Source organism: Nycticebus coucang, chromosome 3 (genome assembly GCF_027406575.1).
Source record: "Nycticebus coucang isolate mNycCou1 chromosome 3, mNycCou1.pri, whole genome shotgun sequence".
Classification (NCBI taxonomy): Eukaryota; Metazoa; Chordata; class Mammalia; order Primates; family Lorisidae; genus Nycticebus; species Nycticebus coucang.
The window spans coordinates 39,513,026-39,530,092 of NC_069782.1; the positions used below are offsets into that span (position 1 = coordinate 39,513,026).

A 17,067-nucleotide genomic window follows, 5' to 3' on the forward strand; every position below is an offset into this window, starting at 1 on the left:
TTTTTGCATATATGTATTGAACCTTCTTTGCATCCCTAGGATGAATCCCACTTGAGCTTGCTTATGTGATCATTTGAATTAATTGAATTTGATATGCTAGTCTTTTTTTGAGAATTTATGTATCTATGTTCATCAAGGATATTGTAGTTTTCTTTTCTTGTGTCCTTGTCTGGTTTTGGTATTAGGGTACGTGGGCCTCATAGAATAAATTTGGAAGTATTCTCTCTTCTTCAATTTTTTTTGAAGAGTTTGAGTGGAATTAGTATTAGTTATTTCTTTAATGTTTGCTGTAATTCAGCAGTCAAGTCATCTGCTCTTGGGCTTTTCTTTGATGGGAGCTTTTTCATTACTGTTTCAATCTCATTACTCATTATTAGTTTTTCTATTTCCTTATGTTCCAATTTTGGTAGTTTGTATGTATCCAAAAATTTATCTATTTCTTCTAGATTTTCTAATTTGCTGCCATATAATTGTTCTTAATAGTCTCTTAAGTTCCATAGTATCAGTTTTAATGTCTCTTTTTCCATATCTGATTTATTTAGTTATCCTGTTTTTCTTAGTCAAACAAAAGATCTGTCAATTTTATCTTTTTAACAAACCGTTTGTTTCATTGACTTTTTTTGTATAATTTTTCAATTTTTCAATTTCATTTCTTTTTCCTCTGCTCTATTTCCTTCCTTCTTCTAATTTGGGTTTGGTTCTTGCTTTCCTAGTTCTTACAGGTACATCATTAGGTTATTTGTTTCAAGTTTGTCTTTTTCTTTTATGTAGGTTTTCATTACTATGACCTTTCCTTTCAGTACTTCTTCCACTGCATCCCACAGGGTTTCGTATGTTGTGTTTACATTTTAATTTGTTTCAAGAAATTTTTAAATTTCCTTCTTAATTTCTTCATAAATCTATTGGTCATGTTGTTTAATTTTCATAAATTTGTATAGTTTCCAAAGTTCCTCTTGTTATTGACTTCTAGCTTTATTCTACTGTGATGAGAAAAGATGCTTGAATGATTCTGGCTTTTTTGTTTGTTGAGACTTGTTTTGAGGCCTAACAGAGATCTATTATGGAGAATATTCTATAAGTTGATGAAAAGAGTATGTATGCTTCAGCAGTAGGAATTTTAAATGTTTTTAAAGTTTCATTTATAATTAGATGTTTCTTCATCGATTTTACTATCTGGATGATATGACCCATTACTTAAAAGTGGGATGTTTACGTCCCCTACTAAGATTGTATTATAGTTTTACTCACTCTTTAGATCTACTGTCACTTGCATTACATTTTTGGTGCTCTGGTTTTGAGTATATGTATTTATAATTGTTACATCCTCTTGCTGAAATGACTCTTTTATCATTATATAATGACCTTCCTTGTCAGTTTTCATAATTTTATACTTGAAGTCTATTTTATCTGATATAAATACAGTTGACCCTGAACAACAGGATGTTGGACTACTGACTCCATATTCAGTAAAACATCATATATAACTTTTGACTCTCTCAAAATTTAACTACTAATAGACTACCCTTGACTGGAACCCTTACGAAAAACATATACAGTCAATGAGCACAAATTTTTACTTTGTAAAACATGCCAATTTTTTTGCCTGCTGGTATAGTTACAGTGACAGCTTCACAAATTTCCTTTTCTTTTTTTACAATGGTCCTTATCCTGGATTCATTTATCTTGAAATGGTGGGCAACCACAGCTACAGACCTCAGTCTACTTTACACATCAAACAACTCTACTTATTCTTGTAATAAGTTTATCTATCTTCTTGGGAGCACTTCTAGCATCACTGAGGACTGTATTTTATGTTAGATTCTGGTCATGTTGTCTTCTTTTATCATATGGCTAGTTATTTTGGATTGACTGCCAGGTGCTATATATACACAAAACTAAAATTATAATAGTAATTTTAGGCTTAGCTTTATATAATTTTTTTTCCAGGGAGTATTTGCTTCTTATAGGCAGCTAGCAGAAGCAATAATCAGAAAAACTTTAATCACAGCTTGAGATGATTCTAAGTCCAAGCTTTAGTCCACTATAGACTTGTTGTTTTCCTATTTCACTCTCACTATTACAGTATGAGTCTTTATGGACATAACTCAAAGTGTTAATGGTTTACCTGTACTATTTCTGAGCCTTTATCTTAGACAGACCATGAACTCTTAACTTTTATCTCACTAGAGCCGGTATTCCATTGAAAGTCATGCTCAACCTCTCTGTTAACTGGAAGACGGGTGCCCATTCAAGAACTGGCAGATGCCTCTGGGGAAAATGCAGGTCTAGAAGTTGGGCTTACCTCTTTTGGTTTCCATTTTGTCTTAGATATTTGCCTTGTAATTCTTAAATTTCTCAACAAGTCTCCAATGTTCTCAAGCCAACTGAAAACAAATTTAAACATGCAGACACACGTTTCCAGCATGTTTAGCTTCCCCAGTCTGCTGTTACTGGAAGTGGGTTTCTATCATTTTGTTTAATTTTTACACATGCCATTCTGACTATAATATAGAATGTTCCTATGTAAGCATCACTTCCTAGGTACCCTGAATTCCTACATCTTGACAAGAATAATTAATTGCTGTCACACAATAAATAATTGCTGGATTAAAAAACAAAACACAAGCAAGTCTTGAAAATTAATATGTGGGATGATGATAGCAGAAGAATCAAATATAATTTCTATATATTTAAACCTTGATAATGGTCATTTGGACCTGTTTAAAATGACAAAAGTAGTCAAGAAAAGAAAGAGTAATAAAATGGATAGGATGATCACATTGGTTTTTGGATGTGACTGAATCTGATATATCTGTGAGGTACCTAAGTAAAACTGTTCAGATAAAATAAGAAATGCCAATTTGGACTTCTGAAAGGAGGTAGGAGCTAGTTACATGCTTCGGGAGTTTTCTGTGGTAAGAGAGGCTAAGAGAGAGAAAATACAAAGAAAATATATGCTAAGAGAGAGAGAAAATATAAAGAAAAAAGAGCAACATATAAAACAGGGAGTGCTGTATAAACTTAGGGGATGGAATAATAATTCTTAAAGAAAAGAGATGAGTGTTCACAGTAGAAAAATGAAACTCAGAAGAACGCAGCATAATGGAAGTAAAGAAGAAGAGACTTTAGATAAAAACAAATTTATAGCACTGTCAAATGTGGCTGAAGGGTCAAGGAGGCTCCAGAATAAAAAGTCTTATAATAAACATCAACTATCTTTGGAGAGTAAAGAAAGGAAGGTTGAAAAGTGTTGAGTTTTTAACTGAGAAGAAAAGTTTAGAAAAGAATGGAGACAAATTTAAGAGGTCATTAAGAAAATAATAAACACATAAGCAGATTTGAGGTCTTTGAAGAAGATAGGTAGTTAATATTTCAATGAATTTTTTCCAACAAGGTTAGATAGTATCTTGGAGTGAGTTTAAGAGAAGGAGCAAGTTCTTAGGAGAAAATGAGAAATTGACTTTTAGACATTTTGAAGATTTATAAATATATGGAGAAGACAATGGATATTGAAATAATCTTATGACAGTTGAAAAAAACCCACATAGATACTTATAATAAATTCTATCAGTAAAAATTACATATTTTTTTCTTCCAGAGAAATAATAGGTTATCTTAAAACCTCTAAGTGTGAACTGGTCTTTGAGAACCTGAAAATTGCCCAATTTCAATCTAAAAAATAATCCAATTATACCAAATGGGAGTTAGAATCTTAATATTCTAATTAGCCAGAGCGTATTTGTAAAACCTACCAGAATTGCAAACATATGCTTGAATATAACAGTTGTTGAACCGATTATTACTGAATAATTCTCTTACCCCTTGCCTCTCTGTTTAAGCAATGCGTTATCTGGGGACAACAGAAACAAAACAAAACAAACAAACAAATGAACAACAACAACAAAAAAAACACATGCAGGGCTACTATTCTACCAGCAGAGACCTGACTGGCAGTAATGGTTGTTTATAATCAATATCTGTTTAACTAGTTAAGTATTATTTATACTGTAGTGGTTGTGAACCATTTTAAAAATAATTTTTGCTCATATGATAATATATCTACTGAATTACTTACATATGACATTTCAATGCTTCAAGAATTCTAAAGTAATTATACACTATATTTATATACATATATATTTCCTTAACATTACAACAACCTTTTAGAACACAAAGAAATTAATCATTAGCGCCTCCATTTTAATGATTAACCTAAGATAGTTGGTGTGTACTTCTTTGTTACTTATTATGTTTAATTTCATTTTTCTTCTACTAATAACATTGACCCTAAAAAAATTCACCTGAAGACTAAAAGTCTCTTCACTTATAAGTATTTCTTATTAAAATGAAATCCCCATACCATTTGGTGACGCCATAACAATCTTTAATAATATCCTGAAGAACAGCACGATAGAAGAGTGATTCAGTAGGCAGCTGAAAAAAATGTAGACATATATAAGCACAAGAAACAAATAAAAAACAGAAACTAAATCAATACTAAGGAGCTGGAATTGTAAGTGAATGCCAGAAAACTGACTTTGCTGCTAAACATAGAGAATGACTTCATAATTTTTCCCTTTTAAGTTAAAGTGTTACCCTGAAGCTAATTATCTCTGTGGAAGTAACCCTGAAAGTAAACAGATGATGAAACTACAAGAGAAATAGTAGTAAATGTAGAAGAAAATCATAATCGAAGAAAAATGGGGTAATATCTACATGGAGTTATCCTAGCTAAAATGCAGAAATTAACTTTCAAGACCAACCAAATCAGCTCAGCAGCCTGTAGAATCAGGAAGGGCATGAACAAAAAAGAAGAAAATGCAGCTTTGTTTTAATGGAGGATAAAATAAAGATAGTATTGACTAGGATTCATAACAAGAAAGAGAGGGAACTGCCTTACTAAAGATGTAATAAAGAGATGTCTGAGGTCTGAAAGATGGGACCAACTGGCTACTGCAGAGTTGGAAAATAGAGCCTAGGAAAGGACATAAGGTAAGAGATTGCACTCTTGGCCAGGCATCACTTCTAGGGGACAAAGAGATGGGAAGTGTTCCATGAAAGTTCAAGGCTTTTAAAAGGAAATAAGGAAATGACTGAATAGGAAGGCCTCAACGATACATGATAGTTTCAAAGAAGCACTTCTTAAAAGTAAGAACACTTGGCTGTAGCAACAGAAGAGCACTCTTTAACTAGGAAACTACAAAAATCACCCAAATCCCTTCCACATCCCCACAGATTTTAATACTGATGGTACAGGATACCCAACACACATAATAATGTTAGTAACAACAACCCAGCCTCCAGGCAAAGTTAAAGAAAACAAACACAAACAAAAAAAATGAGTAAGTATGGACAGGAGTTAATAATTCCAAATGCTTTTGAGAAGTCAAATAAGGCAAAACTACAAACATTCTGAAGATTAACAAAGTTTTAGAGATAGAGTTCAGTGGAATGTGTACACCCATTGAGTTAGCTTTTTATAATGTTATATTCGCCTTCAGAGTCCAACAGTGTTATTTTCATCTGTTTTCAACTAGAATAAATGTATTTGAATTCACTTGAAATTTATAACAAACTACAATTTTATCCATATGGTCAGGCAGAAAACCCACTCTATTGTCCTTCTCCTCCATCCAACATTAAGTTAATACAATGTGGTGCTGATACCACAAAAACCAGAAGTGGGAGGTTGAGAATTAGTTATTATTTCTTAGGTCTTCACTTGACCACACTGCCTTCTTAAGTCACTGGAGAACATCTTACTTGTAGCATATTAACAAAGCTCTGTGTAAGAACACAAGTTATGTCCCCGCCGCAAGGTGGAAACATTAGGCATGGTGATCCTAGTAAGAAATGGTGTTTTAAGAATCAATTTATCTATATAACAAAAAACCACTTGTACCCCAGCACCCAAATCTATTAAATTTGTTTAAATAAAGGAAAAATTCTTTTTAAACAGTATATCAGTGTTGCATACAGGATTTTATGGGTAAACATTTCTTGTTTTGTAATTCTATATTACTGAATCTCTCTTTTAGGGTAGGTTTTTTTGACATCAGTTTATTGGTTTTGGTTTTATCTATGTATTATAATTTTGGAAGACAATTTGCAACACTGTATAATACACTTTAAGTCAATATAGGCTTTACTTAAAATATGAATCAGCAAAACAAAACAGAAATGGTATTAGGCATACCACAGTCCCCAAATTAATTCCTAAAGTAATACATTCATGGGAGTCTGAGGCCGGTGGATCACCTGGGCTAAGGATTTCATGATCAGCCTGAGCAAGAGTGAGACCCCATCTCTACTAAAAATAGAAAAACTAGCTGGGCATTGTGAAGGGTGCCTATAGTCCCATCTACTTGGGAGGCTGAGGCAAGAGGATCGCTTAAGGTTGCCGTAAGCTATGATGATGACACCACGAGACTCTACCCAATGCAAAAGAGTGAGGCTCTGTCTTAAAAACAAAACAAACAAACAAACAAAAAACACACAAGGAAAAAAAAAAGAAAAGAAGAGAAGAGAAAGTAGACTCAAAAAGAAAAGAAGAGAAAAGAAAGTAGACACATTTGAATGGCCACACTAGAATTTATAACCTTGTGAGGTAAAATTCTTACATGAAATCTTTTTTTAAATACAACTCCTTCACTTGAGACAAAAACTTTGGATTTCAAAATGTTCTTTGAAAATTATGCTAATATTTCATTTAAAATTGCTTATCTCTGTATATATTTACAGAGATTCTATCATCTTGAGTAAATTTTTTCTATAGTATCAAAATCTCTACTTTATCATCCGTTTATCATTTCCTTGAAAATCCTTTCATTTCTCTCACAAGATGTTTAAAAACAATTATATATATTAAAACCTACTCTTATGTTCTATTGAAATTCAAGGCATTTTGGCAAATCTATTGCATGAAATATTAGTATTTAGTATTACAGATGACTTATCATTTCAAAGTTAAAAGTTAAGTTCTTAACTTTTTGTTTGATTAGCTATAATATATAGGAAGTTTAGTTTTAAAAACATAAAATGACATCAAGATAATTTAGAAATAAATATTTACATTTTACATTGTTATTAAAAATTATAAAAGACAATAAAAAAGAAAGAGAATATACAGAAATGGAATGCACAGAGCAATACAACACAATAGAATAAATCATCATTCCCAGGTTAACTCTGTTAGATAAGGGCTTTATGGCAGTTTCCTAAGAGAAATGAAGAGAGTTAAAAATGCCTTCAAATGCACATTCCTGGAATAACAAGGACTGTCCACCCTGGTAAATAGAGATGGAGGTGGTGGGAAGGGAGTCAACATCTCCCAAGTAGCCTATGCCTGACATTCCAGGAATAAACTAGATTTGTCTCAGTGTTTACTTTCTTTCCCACACAAGTGATAAATCAACTTAATGCTGTAATGTATTTTAAACATGGGAAGGAGCAGAAAGTGTATACTCTTAAAGCATATGTATTAGACACACATTTTACATGTCTAGTGGAAAGGTCTCTACAATTAATTAAAAGAACTAGAGCACACCATTAGATTTCTGCTGTATATCATTCTCATGTAAGTTTAGGATAACATGCAACTCATAGGATTTACTATAAGCATGAACAAACACTTGGAAAATTAAAAAACACCACACAAATGTAATAGGGTATTATTATGATAAAAGGTTTTTTCTTTTCTTTTCTTTTCATAACCACTAAGTTAATATGTAGTACAGTAGTGAAGAGATTGAACTACAGCATCAGAGATTCAAATCCCAGCATTACTACTTTAAAGGGTCCTCCTGTGTATCACAGGATAGTAACAGCTCATGGTACTATGTGTTCATTACCTTAATTGATGAGAAGAACTTTGACTAGTACTTTAGTAAGCTCTGTGTTAGATTCAGCTGATATTTTCATGATTGTAATTATTAATTACATTTTAATAGCAACAACAGTTGACATTTACCTAAAACTCGCTATGTACTAGACATTGTTTTAAACATTTACATTTTTCTTACATTTGATCCTTACAACCTCCCGTAAGGAATTATTACTCTTGTTATTATTATTTTTCCTACTTTTACAGATAAAGAAATTAAGCTACGCAGAATTATGAAATGTGTCCAAGGTCATTGAACTAGTAAGTGATGAACACATCATGCAAACCAGCAGTTTGAAACTAAAGTCCCATAAACTTAAACCATATGCTCTAATACTAATGCCTTCAAAAGAATACATTTTTATCAATTTTTAGATAGGTACAGATACATTTTAAAAAATAACAACATACAAAATGTTCCCGGCCTAGTATAAGAACTCAGTAGATGACATTTGTTATTAAAATTATTTTTAAATTATTACTTTTAAAAATTTAGGAAGAAATCTTGTGAAAATATCACAAAAGAACTCTCAAAAAATTCCTAATATGTTTCACGAATATAAAGTGAAGGATAAGATAATTATACGAATTGTATTAACTCATTTATGTACACAAACCCACTTGGCTATTGCAACTAAAGACTAGTCAAGTTAATAAAAAAAGTTGTCGAACAACCAGTTGAAATCAATAAATCTTTTTTGATATACCTAAGTAATATACTTCTAAAATCAAAAGGTAATTTACAGAGTTTCTTGGGTAATTTTTACAGAGGCGCAGGTCACTGATAAGGTAACTTTCCCCAAGGTACATAGCTAGTTTTGTATATAGCAAAGTTTTGTATAGAGTAAAAATAAACTCCTAAATCACATCCCTTGCTCCTTGTTTATCTTTGCTTGAACTAAGCCCACAGAACCTGATTGTCAACAGCAGCATTCCTTAGAAATGTTAACAGACTATTTACCACAATAGAAAGAAGAGAGAGATTAGTGTAAGAGCATAATGTGGAAATTTTCCTAAACGCTTGAAAGTTCTGAAAGTTCATTTTTGCTTTTGAAAGTAAACTTATGGAAAATATATAAACCTGAATACGCAGCAGTGACAAGTAGAGGTGATATATTAAAATCCACTGGGTTTTAAGTTCATCAGCAGGTCAAGTATGAAGAATAGTAGAGAGAAAATGACTGTGTTCACCATGTGGATTAAACACTCTTACTCACCCCTTGGCCAACTGCAACGCGCTCCAAGGCCTGTAAGAAAAAAAAAAGCAAGATAGACTGTTAATATATTTAGTCTCACGAGTTTTATAAACACACTGCACACTGGACAAGGTTTGTAACAGTGCCATTTTAAAGGATTAATTAAGCGATAACATGTAAGTTTATGTAGTTAAAACGGTTTACATCATTAAAAAATGTTAACTACTATGCTTGCATAATTTAGGGCTGATTTATAATAAACATGTGTCATATACACAAACATATTCTCAAATGTCAATTCCAATTATATAGTCCTGGAATTTCAAAAGGAATTAGAAAACAGGAAAAAAATGAAATGACATATTCCTGGCTCACTTTTAGTATAGTTAAACATATCAAATAGATTCAATGCTATTGTTATGTACACATACAGACATAGAGATATATTTATATATTTTAATACATTCTCTTATAGTTTGTAATGAATATATTATCTTTTAGTAAACAAAAATAAAGAGACTAGATTTCAAAGCTTATTTTGAAAAAGTACGCATGTTTTGGTATGCAAATTCACATATGATTAAGTGCTAAGCAAAAGAAAAGTAATAACATTTAAAAAATTTTATATGTATCAGTTTTTAAAATTATGTTAAGAATCATAATATTTTTATAAAATATTTACTAACATTTCTAGTAAATGTTCACAATCTAATATATATGGAAGATTTGTCATATTTAAGTATGAAATAAGGTCTTCTCTAATTTTATTTTTGGAGACATCTCCACACATTTATAGTTTCAAAACTAAGTTGGATTTTCATAGTTTAATTAAAATTTTATTGTTAAAAAATTTTACAAGTAAGAAAGTATTTCAAACAAAGAAAAGTAAAAAAATATAATGCATCTGCATATACTTGGTACTCAAATTTAAAATACTCATATTTGTTGCAGGTCTCTAGGCTTTCATTAATAAATCTTTCTAGATATACCTAAATAATATACTTCTAAAACCAAAAGGTAATTTACAGAGGCACAAGGTGTAAAGTGTAAGTGTAATTTTTACAGAGGCACAAGGTCACTGATAAGGTAAGTAACTTTCCCCAAGTTGCATAGCTAGTTAGCAACTGAGGAGGAACTAAAAACTTGGTCTTTGAACACTGCTTTACTTATATGCCCTCACACCAAGTACATTTAGTGAAAAAGACAGTTTATTGTATAAAAATCTGTTTCACAGAAACTGTTTGAAGAAAAAAGTATAATTTCTTATTTATTTAAAAGACACCTCACTAAACATCTTGAGCCAAACAGAATGTTATGAATAAGGAGATAGTTATTAATATTATATAATTTCATATTAAGTAAAATAGTTAACAGGCCCAGATTTATCATTAAAGGTAACATTAATGGAGTTTTCATTCCTGGTACTGGTTGTGTTAATTTCAGATTAAATTTTTGTTATGAATTTTCCTAAAGGCTGACCTGAATCAAGAAATAAAAGAGTATTTAAAAATAAAATTTTTCATGTCAATAAAAATATTATATAACACAGGACTACTTTTGGTTTCTGTTGCTGATGAGCTTAATTTTAAATGCAAATGATAAATTTTGATTACATAATAAAAGATAACCAAGTAGGTGATGAACGGTTTCTTGCAAACATTAATATTATTTGTTAATATTGTTTTTGGCCAATAAACAAAGATAATGAGGAAAATATACCAAATGTTCCCTTCATAAATTTTATTTCTGGTTAGTACTCTAAACTACTTATCTCAAAGCATCCCCCAAAAGGTATCTTTTCATTAGTTCCTTAAGCATTGACTATTTATAGAGTTTATTTTTCAAGAATTCCTTTTCATTCTTTGAATGTTTACTTTTATAGTGATCATTCTTGTTTTATAGATAAAATATTATATATTGTTTTGTCTTTCTATGGGATATTACTAGTATTATGTTATTAATATTTTATTTTAGATAGTTTCTCTATTTCCTCCAAGTTACAATTTTTTTTCTTTTTTTTTAAATCTGATCTCTATTTTCTTTTGTCAGATTTTTCTTAGATTATCTAGCAACTCCTGCCTGTCTGATAATTAAATTGGGGCACTATAAATCTGACTTGAAGTATTGTACTTATGAGTGAGAACTATTGGTTGTGGGCCTTGCCATAAATTGATAAATCGATCTATCCTATTTCATTGTAAAATCTCTTATGCCAGAATCTTTAGGTCTTTTTTCTTAAGCTAGTCTACTTCAATTTCTTGCCCCATTCCAATAATGACCTATCATTCTAAGAAGTCCCTGACAAGACCCTAAACAAGTACTATTTAAAAAATGAAAGAGTTAAAACATATTTTCAGAAAAATATTTTAAGTTGGACTACATTAAAAAAATTAATTAAGCATAATTAGATTTCTAAGATAAGTTTAGGATATATAACCTAGAACGCTTGGTATAGTATTTTTTATATTGCTATGTAACTGGAATACAAATAGTGAAACCTAAAATAATTAATTTATCTTGTGGTTAGATATTAAACATATAATTTAATAAACTATAATTTAATTTTAATTTTGTATAAAATGAAAGTGTACAACATATTTTGATATACATAATATATAGACAGTGCCCAACTTATGATGGTTCAAGTTAAGATTTTTAAACTTCACAACGATGAAAAAGTGACATGTATTTAGTAGAAATCATACTTTGAGTACCTTATACAATAGTTCTGCTTTTCACTTTCAGTATAGTATTCAATAAATTACATAATATAGTCAAGAATTTATTATAAAGTAGGTTCTATAGAGAATGGGAAAAATATTATTTTTAATATTTTAAAACTATTTACTGTATTCATAACATTCTATTTGGCTCATCAAAATGGATAATTTTGCCCAATGATAGACTAATGTTAAGTGTTCTGACCATGTTCAAGGTAGACTAGTTTAAGCTATAATGTTTGGTAGGTTAGGTGTATTAAATGTATTTTTGACTTAAGATATTTTCAATTTCTGAAGATCTTATCAGGATATAACTACATTGTAAGTTAAAGACTAGTCAAGTGATTATAATAGGTAATTTAACATATCCATAAAGCAATTTAATATATCCATCATCCATATACTTACACGTGTGTGAAGAGCACCTAAAATCTACTTTCAGAAGAAATTTCTAGTATATGATACTATGATATAAACTATAGTTCTCATGCTACAGTTTAGATCTCTAAATTTATTCATCTTGCATAACTGCAGTATTTTAAATTTCTGATTAAAAAAATGTTATTTAATTTGCTTATTTGTGAACCAATATAGTGTATCATGAATAAAGAACACTGTGGGCTAACGTATTCTAGAAATAAGGACACTAGTGAAAAATCAGGTACAATTCAGGTTTTATTTGACTACATAGTTACTTAATAATATTTTTCCCATTCTATAAAAATTTAGGAGACAAAATCATGTGCTACAAACAAACATAAACACATCACAGAGCTGTGAACAAAGTACTGAACTAGTTCTGAATTTAAAACTTGGCATATTTTATATATGAATTGAAGTAAAATATATATAAACATTTGTTACATTACTGCATGTATAGTGTATGTTGTTGGAAAGGCAAGTCATTTTTGTTTTGTAATCTGTAATGCACAAAAGCGTTCTGATGATGTTCCATAAAATTTAGCATTCAATGCATGATATTAGCCAAAAACAACAAATTCTACAACATCTGGATACAGTATTTATTCCAGGAAAAAATATAACCATACCAAACATGCTGACATTCTGGCATTACGACCGCAACACCATTTCTCTTCCTTTAAATAGTGGCACATTGGAAATCCCCACTTTTCTTGAGTACATTCTGCAGATGGAAAAATATAGATAATTTAAATAAAATTCCTGCTCTTTCCATTAAAGTAAATAATCTATCCAGAAAGCAAATCAGTCACCGAGAAAGTCAAATAGTAGTTAAACATGGAAGTAAGTGGTTCATTCCAGTTTGCTAACTGAAATCATATTAATGTTATGAAAATGGCATTTGTTCAATATCAGCTGGCTTATGTTTAAGCTCCAGGTCTGGTATCAACCAAACTGCCAAAATCATTTCTCTCAGATTTAGCAAAATCAATTTAAAAGGCAAGTACTCTTCATGTTCAGTATAACCATAGGAGATAAGTAATGAGATACTGAACATTTATTGCTGACCTGTTTTTAAAAAACAGTGACTTATTAAATATGGCATTTGGCAATTTGCTCTAGAGCAATTTGAATTCATTCCTAACAATGTTGAAGCATGTATTTTTTTAGCTAGTATGTTCCCTTCCCAGAAAAAGAACAGCTGTACAAGTTCTTATTTGCTCATTATTTTAGGAGGCTATAATATTTTCAACTATGATACAATTTGGCTCAACTGCACTTATGACTTAAATAACAACAACAACAATCAATGTTTACTGCTTAATCATATATCGATTGCCCTAATTACAAACTTATAGAATCTGATGTTTAAACTACTGATGCAGAACTATTACTTCCACAGGTTTTTGTTTTTTTTTTTAAAGGAAAAGAAAACAATTTCTATTTTAAAGCCTGGAGAATAAGCTTACATTTTATAAAAAACTGTGACAATTAAAGAAAATTAGGATAAACATAAGTATAAATTTCTATTAGGTTAAAAAATAAAGCCAAACTAAAACATGAAAACAAGAAAATACATTGAAAAAAAATATAATTGAGGTAGGTTCCCCTAAACTTCTGCACTATGAAAGATCCCAGATGACTTTTGATTAAAAAGGAGAAAATTTCAATTTCATAATCATAAGCCTGTGAAAGAGGTTTCTTTCAGGCACTAAATTACAACTTCTAACAGACCCTACTGATAATTAGATGAAAGATATTGACCCTCCCTTTGGGAATAAAAATAATACAAAGAACTCAAACAATTCGATGTTATTAAAGAAAGTAGGAAAAGGATCTAAATGGACGTTTCTCAAAAGAAGACATACAAATAGCTAAGAAGTACATAAAAAAATTTCAACATAACTAATTATGTTGAAATATAGCAGATATACCCCCCAAAATATCAGATATACCCCCAAAATGTGTATAAACATAATTATCAGGGAAATGCAAATCAAAACCACAATGAGGTATCACCTCACTCCAATTAGAGAGGCTACTAACATAGACAAAACATAATAGATGCTGGTAGGGAGACAGACTCTGATACACTGTTCGTAATGTAAATTAGTACAGCCATTACAGAAAACCTGGAGCTTTCTCAATAAACTAAAAATAGAATTACCATTTGATCCCAAAATCACATTACTGGTGTTTATCCAAAGAAAGGGACCTCAGTCTATCACAGGTATCCCTACACCCCTGTGTTTATCACTGCACTATTTCTGATAGCAAAGATATGTAAACAACATAAGTGTCCATCATCAGATGAATGAATGAAGAAATGTGGTATATATATACAACAGACTACTGCTTGGCCAAAAAACAAAAGAATGAAGTCCTGTCACTGCAGTAACATGAAAGAAAATGGAGGTCATCATGTTAGGTGAAATAAGCCAGCCCCAGAAAGGAAAATACTGCACATTCTCACTCAAATGTGAGAGCTAAAAATGATGCTCTCATGGAGATAGACCATTACTAGAAGCTGGGAATCATGTGTGTTTTGGGCATGGGGATGATGAAGAGAGGTAGATTGATGGGTATAAATAGATGAAATAAGTTCTAATGTTCAATAACACAGTAGGATGACTATAGTTTAAAATGTGTAGTTAAAAATATGTAGTATCATATATTTCAAAAACAGTGAGAAGAGATTTGAAATGTTCATAACATAAAGAAATGACAAATGCTGGGTGGTGCCTGTGGCTGAAGGAATAGGGCTTTGGCCCCATATACCAGAGGTGGCAGGTTCAAACCCGGCCCCGGCCAAACAAAAAAAAAAAAAAAAACTGCAACAGAAATGACAGATGCTCAAGGTGATGGATATTATAAATACCCTGACTTGTTTATTACACATTCTACACATGTATCAAAATATCAGATATACCCCCAAAATGTGTATAAATATTATGTATTAATAAAACATTAGCATTTATATAGCTCTTAAGGAGACACTGTTGTATGCACTTTAAATGTATTAATTAGACTTTGTCCCTACAAGAACTCTATGAAGTAGATACACTATCATTCTCATGTTTCAGATTGGGAAACAGCATAGGTAGATAAAGTAAATTGCCTTAGGTATAAATCTAGACAAGGCAGAGCTGGAACTTAAACCCAAGTTCCAAGAACTCAAGAACCTGTGCTCTTAACTACCCAGCTATATAAATATATGTTCACCAACAATTTCATTTGCAATTGCATAGGACTCATAGATCTCTTGAAGCTTATCTAGGTCCCAGGGACACAGGGCTACCTCTACTTCCAAGATGACTTGAACAGTGTTTTGAGTTTTATTGGAGGTTGTATAATTTAATTGAGACATGATTATTGCTAAATGAAAGGGTTACTACAAGCATTTTTTCTTAGAACTAAAAATGTAAAAAGTAAGTGGTTTGAGAAATGGGTGTGTGACACTTATTCAGAGGTTAGGAAAACTACTAACCAATAAACCAGCTGACTCCCCATCCCCAAATCCAGTTTCTCCTTGTCCCTTATACTGAGACAGCACTCAACTATTCAGATTAGAGACTGCAAAGCTCAGATTTCCATGCAGCCACTAGGATAACTACAAAACTAAGTTTTGGCCCACGGAATATGGGCAGAAATGATGTGTGCAAATTCCAGATTACACACGTAAAGGGATGGGGAACATGTACTTTCCCCACACTTCCCATCCCTACCCTTTCACTTCATTCTTCTCTATCTAGAATGTGATGGCAAACCAACTAATCCTACGGAAACAAGAGTTACCATTTATTTAATAGGAATCCCTTCTTTGTGTACTTCTGTCTACTTTATCAAAGATTGGATCTGAACTAAAGGTCTATGTCTCTGTTGTGCCAGTGCCATGCTGTTTTGGTAGTATAGCCTAACAGCAAAGCTTGAAGTCTGGTAAATTGATGCCTGTCAATTTAACCACCTGTGAGGTTGTCTTGGCTATCAGTTTTTGCTTGTTTTTTTTTTTTCAGGTTCCATACAAAGTCTAAAACAGATTTTATCTAAATTGGTAAAAACTGATGTTGGAATTTTAATGGGTATTGCATCGAAGCCATTTTAATAATTTTGATTCTGGCAACTTATGAACACGGTATGTTTTTCCACCTATTTACATTCTTTATGATTTCTTTCTACAGTGTTTCATAGTTCTCCCAAAGAAACTGTTCATCTCCTTAAACATATTCCTAAGTATTTTATTTTCTTTATTGCCACTGTGAAAGGTATTATTGAGTCTTTGATGTGATTCTCATCTTGACTGTTGTTGGGGTATATGAAGGCTGCTAATTTGTGTGAGAGTGCTGAATTTATTTATCAATTCCAGAAGACTCTTGGTTGAATCTTTGGGGTTTTCTAGACAAAGATCAGATGGTCAATAGGGACAGTTAATCTCTTTTTCCACATTTGGACCCCCTCGATTCTTTCTCTTGACTGATTGCTCTGCTGGGAACTTCCAGCACTATGTTGAATAGAAGTGTTGAAAGTAGGCAACCTTGTCTGCTTCTGATTTTAAGCAGGAATGCTTTTAATTTTTCCCCCTTTGAGATGATATTGGCTGTAGGTGTGTCACACACAGATTTTATAATTTTGAGGAAGGTCCCATCTATACCAATTTTTTTGAGCATTCTTATTATGAAAGGATGATGAATTTTGTCAAATGCTTTTTCTGGATCAATTGAAAGGACAACACAGTCTTGTTTCTGGATCTATTTATATGTTAAATTACATTTATAGATTTGTTAATGCTAAACCATCCTTGCATCTCTGGGTGAAGGCCACTTGGTCATGGTGAATTATTTTTTTGATGTGC

The 17,067-nt window shown here is 31.5% G+C and overlaps 1 protein-coding gene across 5 annotated transcripts in view; it reads right to left on the reverse strand.

Annotated features, from left to right (window-relative positions):
* METTL25 (methyltransferase like 25) overlaps positions 1-17,067 on the reverse strand; it is a 93,425-nt gene that overhangs the window by 38,072 nt on the left and 38,286 nt on the right. For 3 of the 5 annotated variants that reach the window (XM_053584856.1, XM_053584855.1, XM_053584858.1), the window contains exons 6-8: positions 12,848-12,942; positions 9,100-9,129; positions 4,361-4,434 (exon numbers count right to left, since the gene is read on the reverse strand). In XM_053584856.1, coding sequence (XP_053440831.1) covers positions 4,361-4,434; positions 9,100-9,129; positions 12,848-12,942 — 199 coding nt within the window. Of the gene's footprint in view, positions 1-3,787; positions 3,851-4,360; positions 4,435-9,099; positions 9,130-12,847; positions 12,943-17,067 lie in introns of those variants that run through there. The other 2 variants (XM_053584859.1, XM_053584857.1) reach the window with 2 other exon arrangements.